Source organism: Chaetodon trifascialis, chromosome 12 (assembly GCF_039877785.1).
Source record: "Chaetodon trifascialis isolate fChaTrf1 chromosome 12, fChaTrf1.hap1, whole genome shotgun sequence".
NCBI classification, from domain to species: Eukaryota; Metazoa; Chordata; class Actinopteri; order Chaetodontiformes; family Chaetodontidae; genus Chaetodon; species Chaetodon trifascialis.
The window spans coordinates 15,832,555-15,860,192 of record NC_092067.1 but is presented as its reverse complement, the minus strand read 5'-3'; the positions used below and the strand labels follow the sequence as shown (position 1 = coordinate 15,860,192).

Below are 27,638 nucleotides of genomic sequence, written 5' to 3'. Positions count from 1 at the left end.
TTTGGGTGAATTTGGGTTTTAGCTGGAAGGCTGACTTCATTTGGAAATACTGCAGGCATAGTTTCCTATTTGACTCACAAATCAACGGAGAATGGTTCAATGGGGGCAGACAGGGTTTGATGTGAAACCACAGATGGTATAAAATAAAATTACTGGATATTAAAGATCCTAAATAATTAACAGTGATTAATCACAACTGTAATACTTCTGTCTAAACACCAAAGCACAGAAAGATCAAAATTAAAATGAGCAGAGAAATCAAAAATGTTCTCAGTAACATAAAATAAAGCCACGCTAGCAGTTCTGTTGGGCTCTACTGACATTTACTAATTAGCATTTAATACCTACTACAGCTGAGGATGATGGGAATGTCGTTAGTATTGCTGGTATTTGGTCATAAACCAAGAGCTGATGATGGTGCTACATGAGAAGTCAGGGGATCACCAAAGTTACGTCAGTTCATCCTGAGAGGAACATGGATGTCTGAACCACATTTCATGGCAATTCATCACTTAAAACCACAAATGTCGAAAGTCAGATGATTAGCAAAGTCAGTCAGATTTGTCATGTGGGAACCATTGACATCTGTAAATTTTTTGCCAATCCATTCAGGAAATGTTGGAAGTATTTTACAGGGTAGGTTGAAACTTTGACTTTGAAGTCAGGATACGTTATATGCACTAAATAATATGACAAGCCATCCAAAAGTTGTCACCAAAAAAACAAAAATGTCGGCCCACTGGTGACGTTGGAGGACGTGGATTGATCACTGGGATCATTAACGTCTGTCTGTAATAGTTGTTGGGATATTTCAGTCTGGACCAAAGTGTTGGACCGACAAGACAAACAAATGAGACAGATAAAACACATTTTTCTATTTAATTAATATAAATCACTAATTGATATAAAATGTTAAAGAAATAAAAAAAAAAGGCTGAAGTTTGACTTCATTTACTCGACAATGCACGCATTAAGACAACAATGCACGTGCTAAGACAGTATACAGGCTTACAGGCTTACTTACAGGCCTCTGGAGGAAGAGAGTTCAGCATCATCTAGCAGATATTTTATTTGTTCTTTTAGCATTTGTCTCTGTAAAGCTGAAGAAACAAAATGTAGAACAAGTACATGATTGAATGTAAAATTCATGGTGATATACAAAAGGTTTGAAACAGAGTACCTTTAGTTGGACAATATCTCAGGAAAAGAGCGGTGCCACTGACACAGCCATACAACTAAATGTTACAGGATTGGTGAAATCCAGAGAAATCTGTTCTGACAGCACTGTAAACAGAGGTGCATGACACACAAAGTAAAACATAACACTGCTTACTGTGATCACCGTTTAAGAAAATACGCAGATTAAACTGGCAAGTTCAATTGGCACGTCGACTTCCTTTTCCAAAAGAATCCGCCATAATGCAAATGAATAATGCAGTACGATAGAAGAGGTCAAGTGAAATTGCTAATATGTTCAGACATTTTTCAAACTAAAAACTGTGTCAAACAAAATCTGCGGTTTTAACAAAAGCAGGCCTACTCAAATGCCCAGGTAACAGTTTCTTCCTTGAAGAACACTGCTAACAGTCCAGCTCCTATCTCATACACTGAATAGATACTTTCCTATTTCCAAGACCACTGGCAGTCTCAAAAATGCCCGGTAAGCCATCTTTGGATGCCAAAATGTGTCGCGCCAAGTGTTTTAAAATAAATATAGGTCTGTGCCACTATAAGGGCACTAAACCCATCAAGTCTCTTGTCTTGTAAGATTTCACTAAGGTGGTCCACCCTCTGGATGTCTTCAAAGGCCTTTAGTACGTCTGCCTCGTCTTCTCAAGGCAGGCTCAAATGTCTGTTTTGATTTTGTCCAGAGAGTTGTCGATCTTTGTGAGAGTCTTTTTGATGCGTAACGCTGTTAATCTGGCCGACGGATTCTGGTACCAGCACTCCTTCATGAGTTTAGCCATGGAGGTTAAAGTCTGGAAAATAATGAGGAGAAATAAATCAAACACCAATATTAGAGCATTTTGTTGCTGGATTAAAAAAAGCACCAGGTCTTGAATTATGTGCTGCTTACTGACAGTATGAATATTACTCACTGGGTCTGAAAACCATCTGTTTGGGATGTTGGGCCTCTGCTGGTCCACACACACAACCTTCTTCATATCCTCAAAACTGGGATCGCTTGGGACCACGTCGTGAAAAGGTGGCTTGTAGTCTTCTACAATGCCTACAAGTACAGCAGAGCAGGCAAAAGTTCTCTTTCAAGATCACATCGCTTTAAGTGTAAAACACAAGTCATACTGACATGTGACTAACATATAAAATACATTAAGGTGCACAAAAAGGACTCATGTCGGCGTTTCGTCCTGAACTCACTCTCAAGTGCAGCCGTGGGACAAAATATAGATGTGAGGTTACGGTGTCGGGTAAATCAATATCTTAAGTGTTGCTGAAAGCCCAGTTCCTACTATAAAGCAATAAAACCATTTGACAGGGAATGGAGGAAGTAGGTTTTATTACACACAAGATGCTTCTGGCTTCTGACAGACCACAAACAGAGGATGCCGAAGTGCAAACCAAAGCCAAACCCTTCTATCAATAGCAGAAAACCTTTTACTTTGTCCGCGTTAAAGCAATGATGTCTTAATTCAGGAGAGAACCGCATGTTCACAATTACTTTTTTTTTACCCATCAAACACTCAATCTGCCACTGTGTTGTTTTTTCTGATCACTGACAGCTGAAACACGAGGCGTGTGGGCGGAACGCAGCTTTTTACCTGTTAGACTGACTCCATGTTTGTGGCGCGTGGTTGTGTGCCAGCTTGTGCAGGGCTTGAAGGTTGAGGCTATATTAACTGGTTTTGAATGAATTAACTGGATGGTTTTGACTACAGGATCATGAACGCACATTGATTGGACTGACCTGATTTAATGTGAAATGTAAAAAAAAAAAAAAGCCCCAAGGTTGCAAACAAGGTTGGTACGATGAGGTGTTTGTTTTATTGTCCCAACACATGGACTACAGGTGAACTGATGTGGTTGAGGGAGGGGACACAGGATGACTATGGCAGGACTTCAATGAATCCAGCTGGACCTTGTTGTGTAGAACATGTACTGACCATTGCTGACTGTCCTCCTGGCGATCTCCCACAGGACCAGGCCCAGGGCCCAGATGTCCACTCTCTTGTAGGACTCAAAACAGTCCATCTGGATAGAGTCATCAAGCACTTCAGGGGCCATGTAGCGCTTCGTGCCCACTTTAGGATTGTTCCCCACATCCAGCTCGTTGGTGTCTTGAAAATGCATGACCGCCAGACCTAACAGGGAAACACAGGACATTTTAAAGATCCGCTCAAGACACGAAATGTAGAAAAATATTCTTCTTCTTGAGCTTCATTGAAAAAGAATCTATAAACCTGCAAATATTGTTTATTTTAAAAATTTAACCATTGGACATCCTGGTACACCACTTAAACTCATATTTAAGGCAAAATATTAACCCTTAACTCTGCCACCTACTACCTGTTACACATGTCACCTGTTTACATTCCGTGTTGCACATGTTTTGTGGTTTTAATAGACATTACTTGCATAAAACTGCATTTTGCTGTCTCTGTGTTGCACTATGACGATGACAATAAAGTTGAATCGAATCTAATCTAATTAACCCTTAAGCTGATGAACATACACGTATCTCATCTGCACAGTGAAGAAACAATAAACTAACATATTTTTAAGTGGAGGGAGACTCAAAGTTTCCATCTCAAACAACTCTGGCGACAACAAAACAGTTGGATTAACTGATTTAAATGCTGAAACACTACTAGTTCCTCGTAAACAGTCCTATTCTCCCACACAGGATGTACTCTGACATAAGAACAACTCGCTTGGGAGGCAAACAACAGCCCTATGTTTGCCGGGACACCAAAATGCGTCATCCAGAGCAGACTTTAATACATCGAGCCCGTAAACATGTCGAGCCGTCACCAGGTTATGGCTTGTACCTGAATTAGGTTTTATCCAAGCTTTCTGCAAATGGAACATTGGTGTATTAGATAAAGTGGCCTGAGTTCCTCTAAATGTGTTTTTGATTATGGCTGAGCAGTACATTTAGCAGTGGTTGTTCTTCCTAAATTAAAAACAAATATGGCTAAGCAGACAGATGCAAGTGGAGTGATATTACTGAAGATGCATCTCTTGCGCAATGCCCGCGAAGCATGACATTCGATTAACCCCTTCGGTAGCTTTAAGGCAGCTAAAATGATCTCACATTTATGGGGCATCGGCTTTTATCAGCTCTTTATTCAAGCTAAATTATCTGTGCACGGAGTGAAATATTCAAATCCAAAACTCAGTGGTTTTTATAGCTTAAGCAATTTAATGTAAATATTTTAGTTCATTTTACACACATTTCCCCAAAATTCAGCCTGACGTATTTTGTTGGCTGCACAGATAAGTTTATATTGACTGGCTATTAGATCACAAGGAGAGGGGAAATCTAAAAAACAGTGTATTTATCACAAAGATGTTTCAGTATCCTCACCAAGGTCAGCGATGCAGCACTGTCCATTCTTTTTAACCAATATATTTTTGCTCTTGAGGTCTCGGTGGGCGATGGCCGGTTTGCCCTGAGTGCCGAAGATCTCAACGTGGAGATGCGCCAGGCCGCTTGCAATGGAGAGCGCCATGCGGAGGCAGCTGGACGCATCCAGGGTGCTCAGCTGAAGGTAGTCATACAGGGAGCCCATCTCATGGAAGTGAGTGATCAGCCACAGCTGCGTACTAGAGTTCCTCGAGGTCATGTCTGAAGCTATGAAGCCTAAATTGAGAGAAATGTATCATCATAAAAAGTTTTGATCAACACCTTAGTATACTACCAATTTGTATGCAAATTACGGGACATGTTGGTGTATTGGAGCTCAATTAATACGAGGTAAAGTGGCCTGTTTCTTACTTATAAATGAAGAAATACATCCATGTCTTTCCAGACTCATATAATATATGTAGTGAAGGCTTTGGAGGAATTTGATAAAAGGTATTAAATGTATTTTTGGTGAAATGGCTGTCGTCGCTGCACTGACATGTACGATTCCAGAGAATAATTTCCAGTGGGAAACTTGCTGTCTTCACTTTTTTTACAGACGAGCACAGAGGACTGATAGAGAGCGTCATCACATGGTGCAACGACAGTCACTCAAAGCTCAATATCAGCAAAACTGTGGTGGACTGCGATGCTTCAAATATAAAGAATCAGCACAGTTTGAAGGAGGACATCCAAGATTAGTGGCACCAAGTCAGTATCTGACCAGATGTGAAATATGGTCACAATCTTTGCTTCTGTTCCTGAGTTATGGTGTTGAATAATGGCCAGGAAAGGACATTTTGAGGTCACAGTGAAGCTGACCTTTGACCTTTTGGATATAAAATGTCATCACTTCATCATTTTATCCTCTGAGACAAAAGTGCTGACAGATGTGGCAGCAGGATACTACAATAACTATGACACTAGTTGTGTCCTGCAGCAAATTGTCACAGCTCGCTGAGTCCGAATGTATAAAATATAGTACGTACCCAGGATGTTCTCATGTCTCAGCAGCACCGTGTTGTAGATCTCAGTCTCTCTGAACCAGGACTTCTCGTCTCTGGAGGAGAAGATTTTGACCGCGACGCTCTCTCCCTGCCACTGACCCCTCCACACTTCACCGTAACGGCCTTTACCTGGCAGGCAAAAACATCGGTGTGAAGGAATCAACGTGTGTTTGGTTAGTGAACCTGCTCTTGTTTCGCTTTCATGCTAATTAAATTTGGTGAACTGTTTAATTAGCTTGTGGAGCTTAGCAGCAACTAACAATTGCAGCAATACAAGTGGTGACTGAGGAGCAAACGTATCATTTCAACACGAGTGACCCTGATAACCATGGTAACACATTTGTCCATATGAAAACAGGCTTCCTGTGAGTTACATTTTCTCTGACACTTAATGTGCTACAACCAATTTTGGGCAAATCTGGCTCTGGGGATTTGATTGCTGCACATTAAAGCAGATAAAGAGCTTGTATTGCACGTATGGTCTTTGAAGGTCTACCAGGCTTACACATGAAGGTAGAAAGGAGAAAATTTAAAACTCTGGTAAGTGATTATGGCATCAATAACTTGCTCTCTGTCAACACAGGCGAGGTCAACGGTAGAGCTGTCACACGCTTGAATGTGTTCTACCTGGTCTATAAGCCCTTACACATACTGCGTGTGTCCATCACAGCGTGCTGCTGAATGGTGTACGGCTGAACTGAGGCTTAAGTTGAGTCAGGGTCATTTTTGGTGTGGCGTCATTGCATTTTTTTGCCAGGACCCCCTGTGTCAGCACAGTGGGAGGGCCTCATTGAATGACACAGTGCTATTGTCGATACGAAAACAACCTTTAACGGGACACTTACCCACACACTCGTTGAGTGTGATTTGTCGAGCAACCGTTCTCTGAACAAGGAAAGGGAGTCCTGAGCCACTTCCTGAAGTGCAGGAGTGATCCAGCAGATCCTGGGTGGGAGAGAAACAGAAACGAAGAGTAAAAGGCTTGTACATTTCCACGTGTTTGTGTGTGTATTTGCAAGCGAGCTATTTGAATGAAAACCTCCCCAAAGGAATCCCGTTGCTCGAGCTTAAAAAATGATGAAACAAGGAGCATCTGGGACTCAGATGGAGACTAATACAAGCAGGCCGCCTTTGATGTGGCACCCACACGGGATAGAGGGGAGCAAGCAGTGTGTGTGTGTGTGTGTGTGTGTGTGTGTGTGTGTGTGTGTGTGTGTGTGTGTGTGTGTGTGTGTGTGTGTGTATCAGGATATTGCATGTGCGAGTGGGTGTGTGTCTGTGCTGGAGGTGCAGAGTGCCCCCTGCTGTGTAAACAACAGAAGTGCCACCCCCTCCCTGATGACTGGTGTGGGCGCTGGAGATTTTATCTAATCCAAGGGCCAGACTGGAAAACAGGCGCAATGCTGCTAAGCCTTTTATTTTTATCTTGGCCATAAGACGTGCAGCATCCCGGTGCCGACACAGGAGGGCAGTGCACCGCAACAGAGCCAGCAGCTGCCGAGCAACACAAACCACTAAACTGAGAGGGGAGGATGAGGATTGAAAACGGCACAGAAGAGTGATGCCTCAGATAAACAGATTCATAATGCAAGAGCTGCCTGAGAGACAATTTGGAATCACAACAGAGGAGCGCAAGACAGAGGCTATAAAACGAATGATGAGTTACTCTGCAGAGAGTTTAAATCCCTCTCTTTGGTACAGGAGGATTGTCTTTAGGAGGCTAGATTTGGGCCAGGCCGTTAAGCAGCAGGATGCAATCAGAACGCTGCAATATCATTATAATCAGAGACGACTTCTGGGCAGCAGGCTGCAGAGAGACGAGCACATGTGTTTCAGTCCGATTTGCTTTTCACAGCCACACCACTGTTCCTAATAATCTTTCTCATGGTGCTGCCAAGCACTTTTTAATTATGCTGAAACAAACATTCTGTGGCTCCATATTTGGGCTTTCCATTGCCAAATGCATTGATGGACTTTGGAAATGGCTTGACAGACAGCCAAAATCATCCATTTCTTCCTCTGACACACACACACGCCCGTGCACACACACATGAATGATCACACTTTAACTGTTGTACATGCTATTTACAAGTTTCATAATTAAAGATAAATGGGATAATCTGGGCTTTGAGGAGTTAAGACATGACGACAAAAGAGATCCTATGTTCAATGAGAAGCAAATGTTCCAGGTTCAAACAGATATTTCCACTCTGGAAGCCTTTATCATCGCATCTAAACTGTTACTATAAAAGGCAATTATAAAAAAAAAAATCCTTTATACCCAAAGCAATCAAAGCATATTGTCGTGTTAATTTTACCAGCTGTTCATATTAACTTTGATTGTGTGTTCTGATCATAATTATTTAATGAGTACTAATTTCGACACCAGGAGACAATAAACAAATATTAAAAGTAAACAAATATTTTTTGTTTACATGAGTGACTTCAGATGAGACACCAGATTGTCCTGTATATTCAAATTAAAGCATACCCCTAACCTCGAACCCATAATGGTTAAAATTAGAAAGACTTTGTACAACCCCTGATTCACTGCAAAAGTTTACTGATGTATCTTAATGTTTGACACATGTTTGTGTGAGGACAGAGAATCACAGAATGGACGCTAACAGCCATGTATTTTGTTTGGGCACAAGCTGGACTGAGAGCTTTTTTCTGCTGAACTTGATTACACAGTGGGTGAGCCAGTGAATGCACTGGGTTGTCTTTCAGGCTAAACCCTAACCACAGGACTCCACCTAAACTCTGGATCAGTTTAGTGGGCCTCAAAACATAAACCACTCTGCAGAAAACTTACAATTCATGGCTGAGTGGAGAGAAAATAAACAGCAGAAGACATTCCTCTATAACAGACTGGAAAAATGACGGAGAAGATGCAAAACAACAATTTCACTCCAGCAATAGCGCCACCCACCTACACACACACACACACCCATGATGCATCTGCAGCCATTATGCGTTGCTTTAAATATTTTTCCAAAACAATGAGCAAACACTCCTGAGATTATGATCTGGAAAGTTCAGAAGTGAGTCTGCAGCTGCAGCTTCTTTTTAAACAGTTTTCTGCATGTGTGATTCAAAATAAAACCAACATAACTCCGGAAGCAATTCCGATAAATGGACTAGCATTTTCTGCTTCACAACAGTGGTTCAATGGACCAGGCAGGCATTACGTTTGAAAACTTCAAACTGCTCGATCAGGGCATGTAAGGCTAAACTCTTGATTACAGTGCCACCACGTGACCGCCTTGATCAGAAATCTGGATTAGAAAAGAGGCACACAAGGTTTGTCGTGCCACCGTGTCTCTGCTGTATATTATTTTGTGTACAAAGAAGAGGCGGAAGTCCCCGCTAATCCAGCAGTGTTTTGGCTCACCAGCTGAATCCCTTGAGTTAAGGCAACACATAATTTCAGGAGGGGTTTTCCATCAGTGTTGTTGGTACACATTTGCACTTCAGCGTGACTTTAAAGACTCTATGATCCAAGCATGCAGAAAAGAGCCACCATACCACCCAAAATCAAAAAACAACTTGGACCTGCTATTTGTTTTCAAATACTGGCACTCACATTAGACAGCTATACTAAACTATGAATGTTTCCTGGTGCTGTCAAATGCTTCATTACATCAATTAAGTACTGAAATAAAAGAACCTATAGTTTGAATTTTCATTGGTTCACATCCATATTCAACTGCATATGTGAAAATACGGACTGCATGCGGCCAAAAATGACATATTTTTGGAGCTACTCCATGAAAAAAGCAAATGTACCGTGAAGGATTTGAAAAAAGCCTTTTCACTGATCCTGATCCGACTTATTTTCTAATTAAAATCTTCTACTGAGTCCTGGACTGATACATATTTTCTGACATGATACAGCTGCACATTTCGGATACATCAAGTCGGTACAACCAACTCCATTTAGGTGTCTTTCCGCAGCTGCCTTCTTAAGTGTCTGATGGGCTGGGCTGTGGAGGCGATGCACAGTTTTTATTCACTAATTCAAACAGCAGACATTCGTTGCCTCTGCAGAGGTTGTGGTCAATTTATAACCCGTATAATATATGACAGCCAGCGTAGAGGAGAAAGAGGTGAGTAAGAAAAAAGGACTGGGATTTGATTTAGCTTAATATTCAACATAGCAGTCAATTATAAAATGTGCCTCCAGCAGCTTTTTCGCCCTTCTTTCTAATGAGCTTGGGAGGGAGCGTCCAAGACAGCGTCCACTACTCACCGCCAGAGTGCTTTCCCCCACATTGGACGCTATGAGGCCGTCGATGGTTCCGTATTCTGCATCCCGTGATGTCAGCCTCTCCATCTGGTTGTGGTGGATGCGTCTGAACACCAGGATGGCGATAGCAGAGAGGACGATGAGGACGATGATGGGCGCCACGATGACGATAGCCAGCGTGGTCACGCTGTAGTTGGACAGGTCATCAGCTGTGATGGGAGACAAACAGGTACAACACTTGACGTCAGACGTCAGGCGTCAGGTCATTGTTTTTGACATTTTGGAGGAGCATTTTGGACGTAAAGATTTCAGTATAGCTGCTTCAGTGACCGATGGGCGCGTCCACTAGAACTCAGCACTGGCTCAAAGAGGTGATCATAATGATGTACGCTGACAGAAAACTCTCATTTCTTCCTGCAGTTTTTCCTCTGACAGGACCACACACACTGAGGCTCGGCCATACACAAATCACAGGTTTGCAGCACTCCGCAGACCTACTGAAGGAACCCGCTCAGGAGCGGGGTTGCACGCAGACAGCACACGTGCACGTGAGCACACACGCACACACAGTGGATCTCGTCAAGTCAGCAGAGGCCGGCCTGAGGAACTGACCACCATTCACACTTTCCAAACATTGCAGGGCAAAGACTGCTCAGCTCTGCCTGCAGCACAGACAATGATCCCCTTTTCTCAACTAGTCCAATACTGAACTGTTTCTCCCACACACACACAGAACGACCACCTCACCAGAAACTCACCAGACCTGAACAAAACTGTGGATGCACCAATAATTCATAATTACCTGCTCTTCGTGGCCAATACAAGAAGATAATTTCATATTTTGTATTTTGAAAAGGAGCTCATAACCTGTGTTTTATGCACACCTGAGGGTTAGAAAGACAAAGATGTAGTGAGCAAAGATGGATGATTTAATACCACAAAGCTCCGACCTAACCAAATCTAACTGGCATCATAATATGAGATTTGTTAAGTTAAAACACACTTTTTCCCTCTCTACCTTCTCTAGTCCACACTGTGTGCTGCACTTGCTCTTCTTCTTTTCCTCCGTGTTTGTTGGTGGGCAACAAAACCAACATACTGCCACCTACTGCATCATGAGTGTGTAGATGCTGTGCTTGTTAAGTCAGTGAAAGCAAACTATCGACTCTATTTATTGGCTTTAATTTCATTATTGCAGTAATGCATAATAATATAAATTCTGCATTATCAATATAGATTGTGCATACCTAAATCAAACTCATAGGAAGGGATGCATTTATCCAGACCACTTAGAAAAATCTATTTCTTAACACGATCATTATATTTGTGGCAACATAACAACACAGTGGAGGTTTGCAGCATATGCAACACTGTGAGCAAAAAAAAAATATGTGAATTGTTATGAGGTGTTAAAACAGTGTTAAACAGAACCCAGTTAAATCAGATCAACATATTTCCAATTTGCAAATTTTATTGAGTGCTGGCCAAATCCCTAGATGTATAAATAAAAAGATACAGCTATTTTAGGTTTAAATATTAATACAGACTGCTGTAGAGAGAAAAGTAAAGGTGGAATGAACAAAAAGGGCAACAACAGCTCGGTGTATAGATGCCTGGCCCTCCTTCACTCCCAGGTGGCTTCACCCTCTGGGCTCCTGTCAGCCAGATATGACGGCCTCCGAGGGGCCAGAGCAGGGAAGTGGACCATGACTAAAAAATATTCAAAAACCTCCCCTTGGTTTACCCACTGTCTCCCCCATTTCTTTTTCATAAGGTGCCAGGAGTGTGACCACACAGAGGTGTAACTCAGGCCAACAGACACCATCCACAACGGCCGTGGCAGACAATTTCACAGCCGCTGGTGCAGCCCTCTCAGCAGAGCATGATGGAGGTGAAAGGATGTGTGTTGCTTTGCCTAATAACTAACCCACACGATCAGAAGAGAAGAAACCTATGAGTTCAACGCTGAAATCACCAGACAGAAGGACAGAAAGGCATTCTGGGTAGTGTAGTACTGTACCTTTGACAGGCAGCTCCACAGTGCTGTTCATGTTACACAGGTGCCCGTGGCAGCACTCCACAATCTGGTCTCTGGAAGGCGGGGTCTTGCAGGTCAACGTGCTCTGCTCATAGACCTTGAAGCAGCCCTTCTGGTACACCAGAGAGCCGGCGCTGACTGTCAGAGAGGAGAAACACTGGTGGCCCATGCAGCGACTCCCTGTTACACATGAGCTGCCTTCACACACGCACTCGTGCTCCTCTTTGATTGGGGGCTTTACTTCCTCTTCTGCAAAAGATTCAGGATGAAGACAAGGCTGGTAAACACGTAAACCTTGGACAGGGAAAGATTAAAGCCGTTCTCGCAACTCTATAAAAACACACACAGCCTTTTATGCTGAGATGAAACTGGTCTAAGACGTCAGATCCAAAGCGGAACTTCTGGAGAATCTTAAGTGACATAAGGTCTGTGGTGAGCGGCAGCCAAGAGAAATGTGTACAATGTGTACAAAGTCACCTTTCCCTGGAGCTTGCACAGTGACGTTCATGTTACACAGATGGCCCTGGCAGCACTTGACAACATGGGCCGATGAGGGTGGCATGGCACAGGTGGCTCTACCCTCCTCGTCGTCCCTCAGGCAGCCCTTCTGTTGGACGGCCACGCCATCAATCATCTTCAGAGAGGAGAAACACTGCTGGCCTGTACAGCGACGGTCACGCTCACACTCACCACCCTCGCACACACAGTTCTGGTCTCTGAGGGCTGGTCTGCCAGCAGACAGTTCTATATCTGATAAGAGGAAGCAGAGATATGGAGAAAGCCATTAGAGCAATGCCATTAGTATCCCATTAAATTAAATGGCATTCCCTCAGATCAGAAAATACGCGTGTTGGAATGTATTGCTGCTGGCTTGCCGGAGAGGCCAATCATGTGAGTTTTGACAGGAAATTAGATGCCAATATAAAATCTGAATTTATTTAAGAGGCCCACCCAGGCAGACTTCCTCCAAGCCTGACTTTTTATATATTGAAATTCATTCATTGACCATGGCCATGGCTGAATCACACTAGCATAATATGATGATCATGTCACTGCTTTTCAAAAATTATGTTGTTGAAATGATTCCTGGCGAACTGTAGTTTATTAAGTTTTAATTTTCCACATATGAAGCTTTTTATCTTATGGGTGACTTTTGCATACATTTGTTCATGTTATATCTTAACATAGTAGATATTTTCAGTAATACTGGAGTCCTAATGGAAATGTAGCTCATACTGCTGACTTGTTCTTGGACAGTTGTACAGATTTGTAAAGTTATTTCCCAAGTTGGTGGTGGGCTGGTTAATAAAGCTGTTTCGCAGCCAACTCTGGAGTGTCAGATATGTCTGTGCTTCCCACCAGCACAGCTCTCTGCAAGGGGTCAGCTATCACAAATAAATCGTGCAAACTGTGGAAAACACTGAGACAGCACAAAATATGGTAGAGGAGAGCAGTGGCAGAGGTAAAACTGCACTTTCTTCATTCGTCTGCATTTTAAAAAGAGTGGATGATGAACTGCAGCTGACGGCCTTGTTCCAGAGGGGTTAAAAACAAAATCCCACACAAGTTTAAGATATTTCTCCACACAGAGTGAAGATGCCAACACCTCACCTGTAACCGGTGACTGCAAGGAGACGTTCATGTTACACAAATCTCCGTAGCAGCACTCTACCACTAGCTCAGGAGTTGGTGGGCTTCCGCAGCGCAAGGACCCTTCCTCATTGGCGAGGACGCAGCCCTTCTGGAGAACCGACGTCCCGTTCAGTACAGAGAGGGAGGTGAAGCACTGCTGGGCGAAACAGCGGTCCCCACTGTTGCAGGACGCTCCATCACACACACATTCAAAGTTCCTCACGCTGGCATCGCCTACAAAAGACAAAACCGTTACCAAACAAGTCAGAATTCATTATTGAAAATATTTTGAAAGCTTCTCTCTAATTCTCTAATGATTGCTCATTCTCCTTGTAAGTATGCATGTATATCTAACTTAAGTATGAGGACAAGTGTGGCTTGCCACCCTAAAAAAAAAATTCCACTTTCCACTGCAATCCACCGCCACTGCAGTTGTTTAAAATAACACTGAGAGACAGCAGATGAGAGGGAGACAGACTGAGGAGGGGCGGGGAAAGGAAAAAAAATTGTGTGAATTTTTGGTCTGTGCACGTAAGAGACTTGAGGGGGACAGAAAAAGACAGAGGCTGAAAGACTGCGTGGTAACTGGAGTGAAAGAGGATGGGGGAAACACAGACATCCAGCACACATCTTTGCAACTACTGCATGTGCTCGGGACCTCCAGTGACGGCGTGTGACCCAGTGCAAGCTTGTTCTTTTGCAGTGGGGAGGCTAGGGGGTAGCGAGAGAGCTAAATTCAACCAGATCCTGTCTGTCTATGCGAGCACAAAGCTCTCCTACCTGCAGCGAAAGCCATCCTTTAGGTCTGACAAGCTGTGTTTTGTGACAAGACACTTACCTTCCAAGCTAGAACAGGGAAGGACCGTGACTATCAAAACCAAGAGAAACACGTCCCCAGTCGTCATCGTTGACCTAGAGGGGTGGGGAGAGAGGAAAAAACACAAAAATGAGGGCTGCACTGCAATGAATGGGCTGAAATTGTGCTCAAAGGGGGGGATTAAAGGCGATTTTTATACTGATGCATCAGAATGACTTTTTCTATTTTTGCAAAACATCTTTCGGGACACCGTTCAGTGAGACAGAGCAGAGACAGACAACGACAGGATCTGCCGTCGACCTGAGAGCATTCGAGAGAGCAAGTTTACAGAGGGGGACCTTTTCTTATTTTCAGAAAAAGAGTCAACACCAAGTTTAAAACGCTCAAGTAAAGTGGGTCTCATGCCTTCCTGTTGTCCTGGCAACAAGGCATTGAGTGGCAAGCAATGGGGAGACTGGTGATCTCCTATTGGCTGCCTCTGTGTGTGTGTGTGTGTGTTGATGTCTGTGTGTGTTGGAGGGACAGGCTGCTTGGCAGTGAGGGGAGAGGAGCAGACAGACGAGAGAGGAAGAGGAGGAGGAGGAGGAGGAGGAGGAGGAGAAAGAGGAGAGGAGCGTAGCGCAGCGGGGAGAATGAGTGTGGATGCCCAAATACTATCGTTTAGAGACCTGGAGACAGTCTAATCCTTCAATATTTAATGCGTCTGTGGAAGCATCCACATACGCCATGCAGTTATGTTTGTTTGTTTGCTTTACCCAGTGCCAGATTTGAACAGACCACCAGTTTAACTCACACTGTAAACTCAGGGGAAAAACCCCCCGTCCTGAGCTACCAATTTTATGAAGATGATATGTGAGTTTTGTGGAGACATCATAGCCTGCAGCGTGCCCTGTTTATGCCATGCTAAGCACTGGGGCCGTTATCTTGGAAGCATGTGCGCCTGAGTGCATCTGTGCCAATGATAAATACCCCAGTGCCCCCCCCCCCCCCCCCCCCCCACCTCCACCCCCTCCAGGCCTTTGTGCCCGTCTCCCAGACATAAATGATTAAGCACGTAATGTTAGCATTAGCCCAACGGCAGCGTCTGTAGCGGGCTGCTCACACACAGACCACATGCTGCTCCTTTAATCAGAGCACAAAACAGAGGCTGCCACACAGCGATAATCAGGAGCTCTGTCTGCTCCCTTCGGACCGGGGGCAGCAATGGGGGGGCAGGGAACGGGCAGGAGACCATGAGGAGGCAAGGGAGGTATAGCCAGGGGGCAACTGAGGGACAGTGGGTCAGAGAAGGGCAGAGAACGGGGCCAATGCGGGAGAGGCATGCAGGCTGCAACACTGAGGTAGGGTAAAGGGAGGGAAGTGGGACAAGGAGGTGTCTGGTGTCAGCGCCCAGGGGGACAGCGGGAAGAAGGGCACCATGCTGGCGGGGGACGCTGGTTACGGTAAAGCCAGGGGGCCAGAGGAAACAGGATAAAGAGATAAGCAGAGGACTAAAAGACAATAGTCTGGAGCCCACACTAGAGCCTGGAAAAAAAGTGTCTGATTAGTTATCTTGATATTGACTCATATATCACTCATGTGCAAAGACAACAAAAAGGAACACATCCACACTCACGCTGCTCGCGGATCAATAACTCACCTCAATTAACCAAATAGAGCATGTCAAGAGGCTCCATTTAATGGCTTCAATTAGTGTAGGTAAATGATTTGCTGCGTTTTTGTTTACATTTGCTGCTGAAAGACCCTCGACGGGACACTGAAATTATCTCCGTCTCGATTCATCTCTCCCACGCAGACACTTCGTCTTAAATAAGCTATCATGAGCAGTGAGGCGCGCACTGACGGCCGAGCAGCTAGGTCGTCCTGTTAATGCGTTGGCTGTAATGTGCACAGCAAATATGTCGATCCATGCACTGCAAAACCTGAGGGCCCACCGAGGTCCCTGCTCTCCTGCATGTGCCAATGTTCGGATTTACATGCATGCAACATGCACCTGTATGTATATCTATTTACTCACATCATTTTGCAAAGGCAAACTGCTCCACATCTATGCACAACATGAGGCATAGCTGGCCGGTAACACATCACCGAGCCAGCGAACAGCTTTGCTTGAATACACAGCCAGGACTAGTCCTGATATTGGAAACCTCAGAAGGGATTCTTGGAAAGGAGAGAGGCAGGGCGAGCATCTGCAGAACCGATTGCGATCTGAACAGACAACTTCATGGCGCTGTGTGTGAATGTGTGTGTGTGTGTGTGTGTGTCTTTGTTGCAGCCCTCTATCCCTGCGTATTGAATTCTCTGGCAGTGTTCTGCAGTGTGTGTTCACAGAGCTGACATCCTGCCAAGGGTGTGCTCTCATTTCCCCCTTCTCTATGTGTCTCAACCCCCCATCTTTCCTTTTATTCCATCTTCCTAGATCCTCTGATGTGGTGTTGTAATAGGAAACCAGTATAAATACCACACGTTAATTATAACTTAGATATATTTTCCCATGTTTATGGCTATTGAAACTAAAGACTCAAATGAGTCCGACTACAGTATAATATATAAAGTAAAACTGTGAGTAAGCGGTCTTACAATGCATCACGATTCAGTCTCTTTAACTCCCTCCCTCAATCTCTCAAAGGTGAGGCAGTTTATACTGGCAGCCATTTCTGAGTGTCCTGTGTGACCTCGTCTTTAGCAGCGGGAGAAAGCCGATCAAGTACTGCGGTTAAGTACAATATTGAAGTACTTGTACTTTGCTTTTAGACGCAAAACTTGTAAAATACAGTCTACTGTTGAGGATTAAAGTAGCCAAGTGTATCAAAAGTAGTCACTGCAACCAAGCTGCAACATTGAAAGGATACACACATGAAGGCATCAGTAAAAATAACAACACATGTAGGTTTATACTATATTAAGGTAAACTTATTTACCATTGGTTGCTTATTAGCATGCATATTAGCAGCATATTTGAGCTTTAGTTGGTCATTATAAAGCACTTCTTAATGTCTTATACTGGGGATTAGGTTACTTCCTTACTTAGTATCAATAAGCAGTAATTGAGAGGTTATTCAGGGCATTAATAACGACCCAACAGTCTACATATAGCATGCTAATAAGCAGCTAGCTAATGCTGAATATGTGTACCTTAATACGAAAGCATGATAAGACTTCCGTACCTTAAGAAAAGTGAATGCAGGCTCATTCCTACAAACAGAATATTTTGTATGGATTCATGCTTTTACTTGAGTAAATAATCCAAATTCTTTTCGCGCCGCAGGTATTTTGAATGAGGATATCAATTTCTCCGAGATGCGTAAGCACTGACCTTGCGCATGGAAACATAGAGACCGCATTGAGCTCAACACAAGGTAGCCAAAGTGCACACAACCCGCAGAGAAATAGTTGACATAGACTTGGCCCAGTGAAAAGTATGTTAGGGTTGACTCCCGCCGAGTGCCGCGAGAGGGACTTGAAAGTGATCCCACATATCAAGGCTCCCATTTTATGACGGCACGTTTCCTCCCCTGACTCTTTCCAGTGATCCCACTCCAGAGGGCCATCTCGATAAGCACTTCTCTGCGAAGTTGAGCAGAGCTTAAAGTGATTAGATGGAGATGATTAAACGTGCTACTCAAACGCCGAAACAACTGAGCCCAAAAACGAGAAGGATGTCGACAGATATGATGATTTAAATCCATCTGAGGAGTCCCACTTCTAAATCTTCACGTGTCATGTTAAAGCTCATATTTTACCGCCACTTGCTGTCTCTAGGTGACATTTTCAAAGTGATTGTTGAAATAGCTTTCAACAACAAACAAACCCTATTAATCTAGTCGGATGCTTTATTATTTTAGGTCCGTTTTGTATTCAGGTCAGGACGAAGGAGAGAATGACAAAACACTACTTTGTCTGATGAGCATCACTGAGGTTGAGGAGGGAGGAGGCTGGAAGCCCTGCAGGAGCTGCTGAGTCATCATGCTGGCGAAGGGGGAGACGAGAGGTGGAATCTGTGTCTGAGCTGGCAGGCTGGCACAGTTACCATGGCACAAATAGCCCGGGCACCGAGGAAACTGCAGCAAACTGCAGGGCGGCGAGGGAAGAAACAGGCAGAGACTGGGGCAATGCGGAGCCTGCTGTTCGTGTCCCTGTCCTCGTCCCCGGCTCCAGACCCAGACAGCCAAAGTGCCAGCATGCCATCAGGGACACGCAGATGGTTCGCTCCTAGGTGGATGTGGGTGTAATACAGACCTGAGGGCGAAAGTCCTCCTCTTTGCAGCAGCCCACATTCATATTCACACTACAGCTCAGCAAATCAGCACATTCACCTCAGTCGGAAAAACATTCTCTGCCTACAGTAAAACACAACACTTGGGATGACTAAAACTAAGTTTAAAGAATACACAACTTTAACTTTTCAGGAGGTTACGAGGGAATACACACTCACTTGATAGGAATGTGCGTACGAACTGAGAGGAGTACAAGACAGAAATGAATTTTACCATGAAAAAGAAGCATGAACGCGAACGATTCAAACGTCTACATAATATGAGGCCAACATAAACAAAACTGCACTTTACATTAAGAACACTGGTTTCCACATTACATTTGGCTATGTCATAAATCCCTTGTTTTTAACCTGTGTGGGTGATGTAGCTCATCACGTGTTTTGGGGAGTATATCTGCGTCTATCTATGTGTGTATGCCTGACATGTACCTGCCTGTTATTGCAGCCACTGTAAAGTACATGCTACAGGCAGTGAGTTAAACTCCGGTTGTGTAAACTCTAAAATGCTTCAAGGCAAACCAGTTCGGGACGGATCCGATGGGCCTCGTCATCTGGTGGAAGGCTTGTTGTGTGTTTGGCTTTAGGCTTAAGGCCCCTGCACACTGCGTGGTAGCCGTAATCTTGCAGGTTCATCGCACGTCACACTGTGGAAGATGGGTCTAATAAACTCTCGATTCCAAATCTGTGTCAGGCTGTACGGTATCAGTTTTGAGTGTGTGATGAATGCCTGATGAAATGTAGGGCTACAGACAAAAAAGCAGAGTCATGTCACGCAGTCGAATCGTGCAGCAGAACAATAAACAAGGTTTGGCCTTACTTCATTTTAAATTCCATGCAGTATTTTCAGCAGTTGGTCTGTAACAGCAGCCACATTGTGGGAACTCGGTCCTAAATTTCTGAGACTGTCAGAATTTTGGCACAGGCTGTCACCGAAGCTGTAAATCGGTGGATGTGTCACACTCTCGGTGTGATTCTGGGACCGATGCTTTCGGCGCATCTTCAGGCCAACTAGACAACAAGATGGCAGTCGAGTTTCCAAAATCTGCATGTCATCGCAGCAGCAGGATCAGCAAATGGGTATTTCGCATGATAATGTGAAATATCCCCTGATAAAACAGCATCGAGTGAGCAGCTGGTTTGAGTCATGAAGAATCGAGCCCTGAGATCACAGTTAATTCTTTACAGTGCTCCTCTGGCCCAACTGGGCTTTAATCTGCATGCTAGCAGAGCACAATATACAAACTAAAGAGGCAGAAGCTGATCAAAACATCACCCCATGAGGGCAAAACGAGGCCAAAACACCACACCTTTAAATACTGATATATGTAGGAAGTAGTTCACAATAAAATCATTTTAAAGATGCACTACTCAGGACTTCCATAAATAATAATCCCCCCCAATAATCACAACCCACTAGAAGAATGTGTCGGTGCGTTTAAGTGCAGAAACTCTGCCTTTATTCCTTCTTATTTTGCTGAATTTGGGATGTTTCTGGGCTGCAACCTTTGGGCAGTGCGCGTGCAGCCCCCAGCCAAACACCTCATGCAGGTGATGTCAGGACTTTGCGAAAAGGTAGCGACCAGGTGCCATAAGCAGCACGCACTCGAGGGGAAGCTACAGCAACAGCGAGCGCGGCGGCAAGCGAAACTAACATCGCTATTGGCTCCGTTGTGTAGGAGTTAGTTCCAGAAGGCGGAGCGACTTCAACCGTGCGAAAGATCGCATGCTCAAGAAACCACAAAAGTGGTCAAAACAACAAACTCGTTTCACCGCCTCAAGCAGAGGCACCCTGTTGAGAGCGAGGGGAGCCAGAAATCCTACAAGGAGAGCTCAGCAGCTACTGTGAGCTCGACGCCTGAAATATTTTTCAGTGTTCTGTCGTATTGTCAAGAATAATGTCACTGCAGAACACTCTTGTTTAGGGCCATATCGCCCCCCCCATTAGGAAGTGACGTCCTTTCTGAACTCAATGCAGCGCTGTGACCTCTGGTGTTACACTGAGACGCAGGTTGACCCCTACTTGATATAAAGCGTCGTACATGCATGGGACGGATCCGTCCACAAGGCAGAAAGCGAAGCTCATTAACCTTTGGAAACACACCTCGCCGGCCAAGGGCCTCATCAAATGGGAGATGAAAGGGGGACTTCAGTGGCCCCTTGGAAAAGCCCGTGGAATCTGCGGAGCCCCATCAGGTCGAGCCAGCCCCATCTCTAAGGACCCTGCGGTATGTCCGCAGCTGCCTCCCTTCGCAATGCGAGGAATCGTACGCAAATGCCCCCTGCTTATGTTCAATTCTCGCTCTCACATTCATTGTAAGAGCATAGCAGCTTTTTGTCCGTTGGATTCAGTACAGCCCAGGCACGCGCACACACGCACACGCACGCACGCACGCACACGCACACACACACACACACACACACACACACACACACACACACCGAGTATTCGGCCTAGATCAAATGTAATCAGAGACAAAAGTTGCCTTTTCTTCCCACTGGAGTCCCACCCTACCTTCCACCTCTGCACCAGCCTCCACCACCCCCACACACTCTGCCAGGCCCCCACCACTAAACAGACAAGCCTTTTTGATGACTCTTTCGTTTCTGCTGAGGCTTCGTGACAAAGTTTGAGTGGTGAGGGAGACAGAGGACATCTGAAGACAGACGCACTGACTGCAGGTCTGGGGGAGTCCTGCACACAGACAACGAGGACACCATTTGCTCTGCAGACACGCCACCTGCACAAAGAGCCAAAACTTGAGCAAACACGCTTACGTTTCTGCACAGTACGAGCACTTTCTGTGATCCCGCGAGGTTCTACTGCGGCTTTGTGCGACGCGAAGCATCGCGAGACACACCTCGAAAGGTTTTTTTTACAACACTGTTAGGACACCGTTAAACAAGCCTTCTACGTAACGGTCACCATAGCAATTAGACATTCATTTTCACACAGCCATCAAAACATCAGAAACAGCCAATTCAAACAGCGTCTTTATGGCCCTTGGCTACGTTTGCCAACAGAGGAATGCACAAACACTCTGCCTCCGAACGACCATCTCACAAAGTTCACCGCTCTGGGGCAATACTCTACTCAAAAGGACACCTTGATTTGTATCGCGGTACACCCTTTAAACATATTTTCCCTCTTGTGAAACAGCTAAATCAGGCCCATGGAGCTGTGCGTGCAGCTCCTCAGAGCTCTGACGGTGTCTAGTCTTGATTGATTCTGCGTCCCGCCCAGCAGAGCCGCAGGAATCAGAGGGCCAACATGATAACCTTCACCGTGTGACCCACAAACATCGAGCAAACCATTCGCCACCGTGATGATAATCGCTCAGCAAACTGCTCGCAACAACGCGCAGCACGGCCGAGCCGGACCATTACATCCTGCCGCCGGCGGACTCTTTACGGCCGGGAGCTTCCTGGCCTTCCGGAGAGGAGAGACTTCTGAGGGATAGACCCGTAATAAACAGTTTCAAGCGAACTTTAATGGTCACTTCCCAAACGGGAGATGAAGACTCTGCATGTAGGAGTGGGTGAAAATTCAGTGCCTCACTCATGGGAACGCAGTTTATAGAGCAGAAGAGATCAGTCAATTCACTGATTAAGTTGATGTTTTAAGTTTTAAAGCCAAAAAATCATCAGTTACAGCTTCTCAGCTTTTTTTTTTTTAACTCTAAAGTACTAATGCATGTTTGACTGCCGGTCAGAAAAAACAATTCAAACATGTCAACTTGCACTTTACCAAATGGTGACATTTTTTTAAATGAATTATCACTGATTAAGTCAAAAAATTAAGATTAAGTCATGATGAAATCAATTACTCTGAGAGAAAGATTTTGCATTTATTGAGCATATTGTGATGTTGATTTCAACCATATTGCCCAGCTCTGATTAGAAATGCTCCATTTAGCTCGTGCATGAGAAATGGACTGGACGAATTCAAACAAGCCCCATCAAAGTGGCCCTGAAGTACCACCATCATAACAGAGCTACTCCAGTTTACGACCCCCGACCCCAGAGATGAAACACAGATTATTCTCAATTCGTGGACAAAGTGCCCACACCAAATAAGAGCCCATTCCTCAGCCTGGGAATGAGATCAGAGGGAGGCGGCAACTGAAACAAAGCCATAACTTTCCCCACTAACAGCTGAGCGATAAGACAAGAGCACTGGAGCGAGTGAAGGGCTCATAAAATGTGTATTGCAGACTGTCTCCAGTGCAGTCTGGGGTTAGCGTGGCGCGAGGAAGAGGAGCCACGAGCACTGCAGATCTGTCTGTGTGCGCAGACGGCAGCGTCTTGTCTCCCCTTCTCTCTGTCTCCACTGGTCTTCATCCACATTTGAACACACAATAACAGAAATCAATAAGTCTGTGCAGGGCCACCAGAAGAGGAAGAGCGCGAGCTCCCGAACAGCAACCGGAGAAACAAGACGAGAATCTGGCAGATGCACAGGCGGCCTTTTATCTCATTCTCCTCTCCCCTCCAACTTCCAGCGTCATGCTGAGACTGCAGTGCCCGCGAGTCCCAGACAGTTTTTCTCATCGTGATATGTTTGGGCTACATGAGGCTGATGATTATTAAAAAGGCTCAAGGATTTTTTTTTTTTTCAACTAAAAATAACACTGCAGACAGAGGGCCCCTTTCTAAAAAGCTGGACACGAGCATAGAGCAGGAGCAAATTCAACCCACATGCTGTGTTCCTCTGCAGTCTGCTGCCTCATCTGATGCCAGGGTTGTTGCTAGTCAAACTTTCTAGTAAGTCAGCATGTACACACATCGATGCACGTGCGCGCACACACGTAGGAAGCACACATGGTCGAAAGCTGAGGCAAGATAGCTGAAGGTTGCTGCTCTGAGCTGGACTTCAAGCCAAATCCTGCCCCCTTTCTCTACCCTTCAACCACCGCCTCCCACCTGCATTCACACACTCATACCCCGGCTCACACACACACACACGCGCCCCCTCCCCTCCTTCCCTAAGAGAGCCACCTCCATGGGAGAGCGATGAGCCTCAGACTCTTGCTCAGACTTGAAGCAGTCTATCTTGGTCTCATAACTGCAGCTCTCTTGTTAATGACAGACTGTGTAACCTGATTCCACACACATATGCATGCATACACACACACACACCACCCAACCCCCCCCTCCAACACTCTCTCAGGGTTTTTTGGAGCTCACACTTCCCTCTCCCTCCACTTGCATATTGTTCCAACCCAAACTGCCAGCTGCTTCTGACAGCCAAATTACTGCGCACAGAGAAATGATCGCTATCGGAGGCCTACTGCGGGCGAACGATACACTTTCTGCCCGTCAGGACGAGGAGAGGCCAAGATATCTGCGGCCAAAGAGCTCGGGAGTCAACGAGGAAATGAAAACTTGAACGAGGCATGTGTAGGATTGCGATCGAGAGTCTGTGTTGAAAGTGGGGCCGCAGCTCAAGACTCTTTTCACCATCGGTTCATCCGACACGTGCATTCTTCTGCGTAATGGTTTAGTCTATAAAACGTTGGGAAAAGTTACAGCTTGCCACAGTCCAAGCTGAAATCTACAAACACAAAAAAGGAGCAAATCATCAACGTTCAGCAAGCTGGAACCGACACACGATAGATTACTTTACAGCTACAACGACGAGGTGATGGATCGCTCAATCGACTGGAAATCAATCACCAACTAGCAGCAAATATGCACAACTGAGAAGCCGTTTTCGTTGAAATTGAACTTAAATGCTTAATTGTCTTCGTCTTATGTGACGGTAAACTGAACATCCTGGGGCTCTGTGCTGCCATAATATCAAAAAATGACATGAAATATTGCGATTTTACACTATTATCAGACATTTTATAGACCGAACAATTAATCAACCAACAGAGCAGCTGGTACATTAATAGATTAAAATGATCATTAGTTGCAGCCACATTAACTTAAAAGGATCTGTCGATAAAAAAATGGCTACTGATTAACTTCCTGTTGATCAACTAATTGATTGTCTGTCTGTTGCAGCACTAGCTCTAAGGTAATAGCTGATAGTAAGATAAACACGCAGCATCATAAATAAGGCCTCGTTGAAACAGGGAGAAATGGTGGCGTCTCTTTTCAAACAGAGGCCAAGACACCCCAAACTGGTCCTATTGTTGGGAATGCATTGTTCGTCTCAGAGGGACAGATAACCTCCTACATGGTTGAGGAATAAGTTACCACAGATAAGCTGCTTGAGACAATGACACAGGCCCGAAGACAAACAATAACATTGTGGAATGAGACGCTGGGAGAAGGAGAAGGCGACTGATCACAAAGGCGGGGGTGAGCCGGTCACCGTCGGGCTGGTGGCCGTCAACCTGAGCCGAACAGAACAGGATCCCCTGGAGCTGCACCAGCCCTCAGCCCAGACTGCCCGACGTCCCGTTTATCTGGCCGCTATCAGCCAGACTCCACGACACAAGTCAGCTGAGAGGCGTCCACCGAAGAGGCCCGACCTCCAGGCTGGTCAGCGATGGGGTTACACTCTCCAGATCATCCACCAATCACAGAAAAAAACATCAACTGCGACTCCTCTAATCCTGTCACAGCCTCTTCAAATCTCCAGTAGCCCTCCATCCGACACTGGAGGCCAGAAATCACTGATAATAACCTTGATCGTGTATTTCTAAGTCTGAGGAAAATTCACCCACAACAGTGGATTACAGCTTCAACTGGTGGCTCAAATTCACATTGAGTGCGTAATCCCTATTGATTAAACACTCTTCTATCCCAGAATAATACGCTATCAGACTGTCATGCATGTGCGTTTAAGTGCAGGTCAACTGAACAGTTGAGACACCTTGAACGCACCACACAATGAGAAGGCTGCGTTCAATCCCACAGGCCACACAGCGACAACAAACGCACCGTCGGGGGGCTCCCCAGGCATTTGGGCTACTAGTTGGAGGAAAACCTGATTAGTATGTGGGAATGTCATCTGGTGAGAGCGAGGAGGCAGCACACTGAGTTGATTCTGAGGAAGAACACTTCAGTGTGAGACATTCCCATTCACACGTCCTTTAATCTGCACAATTATCTCTGAATGTTGGGAGCCGGCATTAACACCTCTGTAATGAAGCTTGCACCTCCTCATCAGCTGGTCTGCCGGCCCCGTTTCGTCCCATTTCCTGTTTGCAACAGCAAATACGTCTGCACCTTGGACAAGACGCACCTTGGTGATATTAAAGTGCTTCTTCATTCCCAGCTCGTGAAAAATGAAAGCACAGACCACTGTTAAGCACCCCCCCCCACCCCCACCCCCAGGACCCCTCTCCTGGGCTGCGATTGTGATGTAAAAAGTGCTCAGCATGGGATGATGAGACACACGATCAAGCAGGAACGACCCTCCCAAAGACTGTTTGCATGACAAAAAAGAAAACAAACTTATCAAAGTCTCAACTAGTTGTAACGTTGTGAGCTTGATTTGATTGTGAAATCGAAATTACAACCACGAAAAGTCCCAATTCTAACATTGATTTTCAGTGTTTTGGCCCGGAGAACATCCCCATTCATCAACAACTCACCACAAACGCGTCCCTGACGCGGTCACTTAGAAATACTGGACTCCGCTGCGCTAAGGCCACTCCTCAGCCACGACGCGTTTCTGATTCAGATGGAGGTCTGTAGTTCACATGAGCTCAGCTGGAGGAGGTGAGTAAAACGTGTGTGGCCGCAATAACAAAACAGGCCAAGATTTAGCGAAGAGGAGCCCAGAGGGAGAGCGGATTTATTGGGAGAGCGCGTCACGACGCGTTTCTTTTTCCCGCAGATCAGCAAACTTCTCCACGTCTCACACCTCACAGCACACAGGGTTCATATCACACCTCCAGCATGCCAGGATTTCACTTACCTCTCGGGTTATTTCTTCAAAAGTGCTTTCAGAGGGCTCGGTAAGAGGCGTAGGTCGAACTATTCTGCCATCTCCCGAGAATTCACCGACAATACCCGGTTTGTTTTCCAAAGTCTGAAAAGCGGAGCCTACATGACGCCAACATGACCGTCCGCCGTTCGCTCGCTGGAGGGAAAAAAAACAAAAGTGACAAAATCAGTCGATGTTCAGTGGAGAGGAAACAGGAAGACACATTTTGCAGCGTTGTCCCTCTTCGCGTGAGCGATGTCGAGGCTTCACAACTCGCACCCCAAACCACGAAGGCAGGAAAAAAAACAAAAAACACGGGATTGGAGGAGGAACTTACCTTGCTACAACTCACTGTAATTAACCCGCGTCAAGCGAGGGGGTGACCACAGGCTCTTCCGGTATGGAGTGTCAAAATAAAACATGTTCTTTGTTTTTCTTTTCAATGATACTTTTCCCAATAACACACAAACACTGTGTTACAAGCATTAAAATCGTTTTTAAGTAAAAGCTTGTATTAGCATCAATATATACTTAGCAACAGTAAAATAACTCATTATACTTAATGGTCCATTTCAGAATAAGGTAGTTTACATAATAACACTGGATTATAATCAGTGATTGATCAGAGTACCTGACAGATATCTTAACCCACAATAATAATAATAATAATAATAATAATAATAATAATAATAATAATGAAGTAAATAGTTAAATAATACTTCCACTCTATTACATTTCAGGGGAAAATATTGTCTTTTTTTTCTGCTTCATATATTTCAGAGTTGTAGTCACTAACTAGTGTAAAAATGGAGATTTTGCATACAAAACAAATCATGAGCTTATCAGATGATGCACTGTTTTAGATTAAGATACCAACCTACACATATGTGTGTGTGTATAAAACTTTATATATATTTGGCTTATAATATTTCTGTTGTCTTATAAAGTTAATATTTTATGCAGGACCTTTGTCTAGTGTGGTATTGTTGTTTTTACTGCCGTAGAGGATCTGAATACTTCCTCTACTATTTAAGATAAATGTGTACTGAAGTGTCAAAGGTCAAAGTACCAATTATACAGAAAGGCTTCTTATACGCTATCAGTTGTGTACAGCTTTGCCATCTTGGAATACTGCCAAGTCCCTGTGCAGTG

The 27,638-nt window shown here is 44.8% G+C and overlaps 1 protein-coding gene across 3 annotated transcripts; it reads right to left on the bottom strand.

Annotated features, from left to right (window-relative positions):
- LOC139340089 (activin receptor type-1-like) lies at nucleotides 1–26,865 on the bottom strand. 3 transcript variants are annotated; one of them, XM_070975699.1, is made up of 13 exons: nucleotides 26,824–26,865; nucleotides 26,478–26,642; nucleotides 14,350–14,423; nucleotides 13,491–13,745; nucleotides 12,357–12,629; nucleotides 11,862–12,128; nucleotides 9,845–10,050; nucleotides 6,438–6,537; nucleotides 5,575–5,721; nucleotides 4,547–4,822; nucleotides 3,123–3,320; nucleotides 2,100–2,230; nucleotides 1–1,979 (listed from the first exon to the last, which is right to left on the bottom strand). In XM_070975699.1, exons 3-13 carry the CDS (start codon nucleotides 14,414–14,416, stop codon nucleotides 1,845–1,847), a joined length of 2,055 nt encoding a protein of 684 aa, XP_070831800.1. In that variant the 5' UTR covers nucleotides 14,417–14,423; nucleotides 26,478–26,642; nucleotides 26,824–26,865; the 3' UTR covers nucleotides 1–1,844. The 3 variants fall into 3 exon arrangements, with proteins under 3 accessions (XP_070831800.1, XP_070831799.1, XP_070831801.1); XM_070975698.1 differs by lacking the exon at nucleotides 26,824–26,865 and having other exon boundaries at nucleotides 26,478–26,793; XM_070975700.1 differs by lacking the exons at nucleotides 26,478–26,642; nucleotides 26,824–26,865 and adding an exon at nucleotides 26,152–26,452.
- Between the last annotated feature and the right edge of the window lie 773 nt (nucleotides 26,866–27,638).

Excerpts from the sequence above, each read along its gene's own strand:
- LOC139340089 (XM_070975699.1), bottom strand. The coding sequence starts at position 14,416 with ATGACGACTGGGGACGTGTTTCTCTTGGTTTTGATAGTCACGGTCCTT. Across the intron at positions 6,538-9,844 it reads TGGGGGAAAGCACTCTGGCG|GATCTGCTGGATCACTCCTG; the intron begins GTGAGTAGTGGA and ends TCTCCCACCCAG. Across the intron at positions 2,231-3,122 it reads CAGGAGGACAGTCAGCAATG|GCATTGTAGAAGACTACAAG; the intron begins GTCAGTACATGT and ends CTGTACTTGTAG.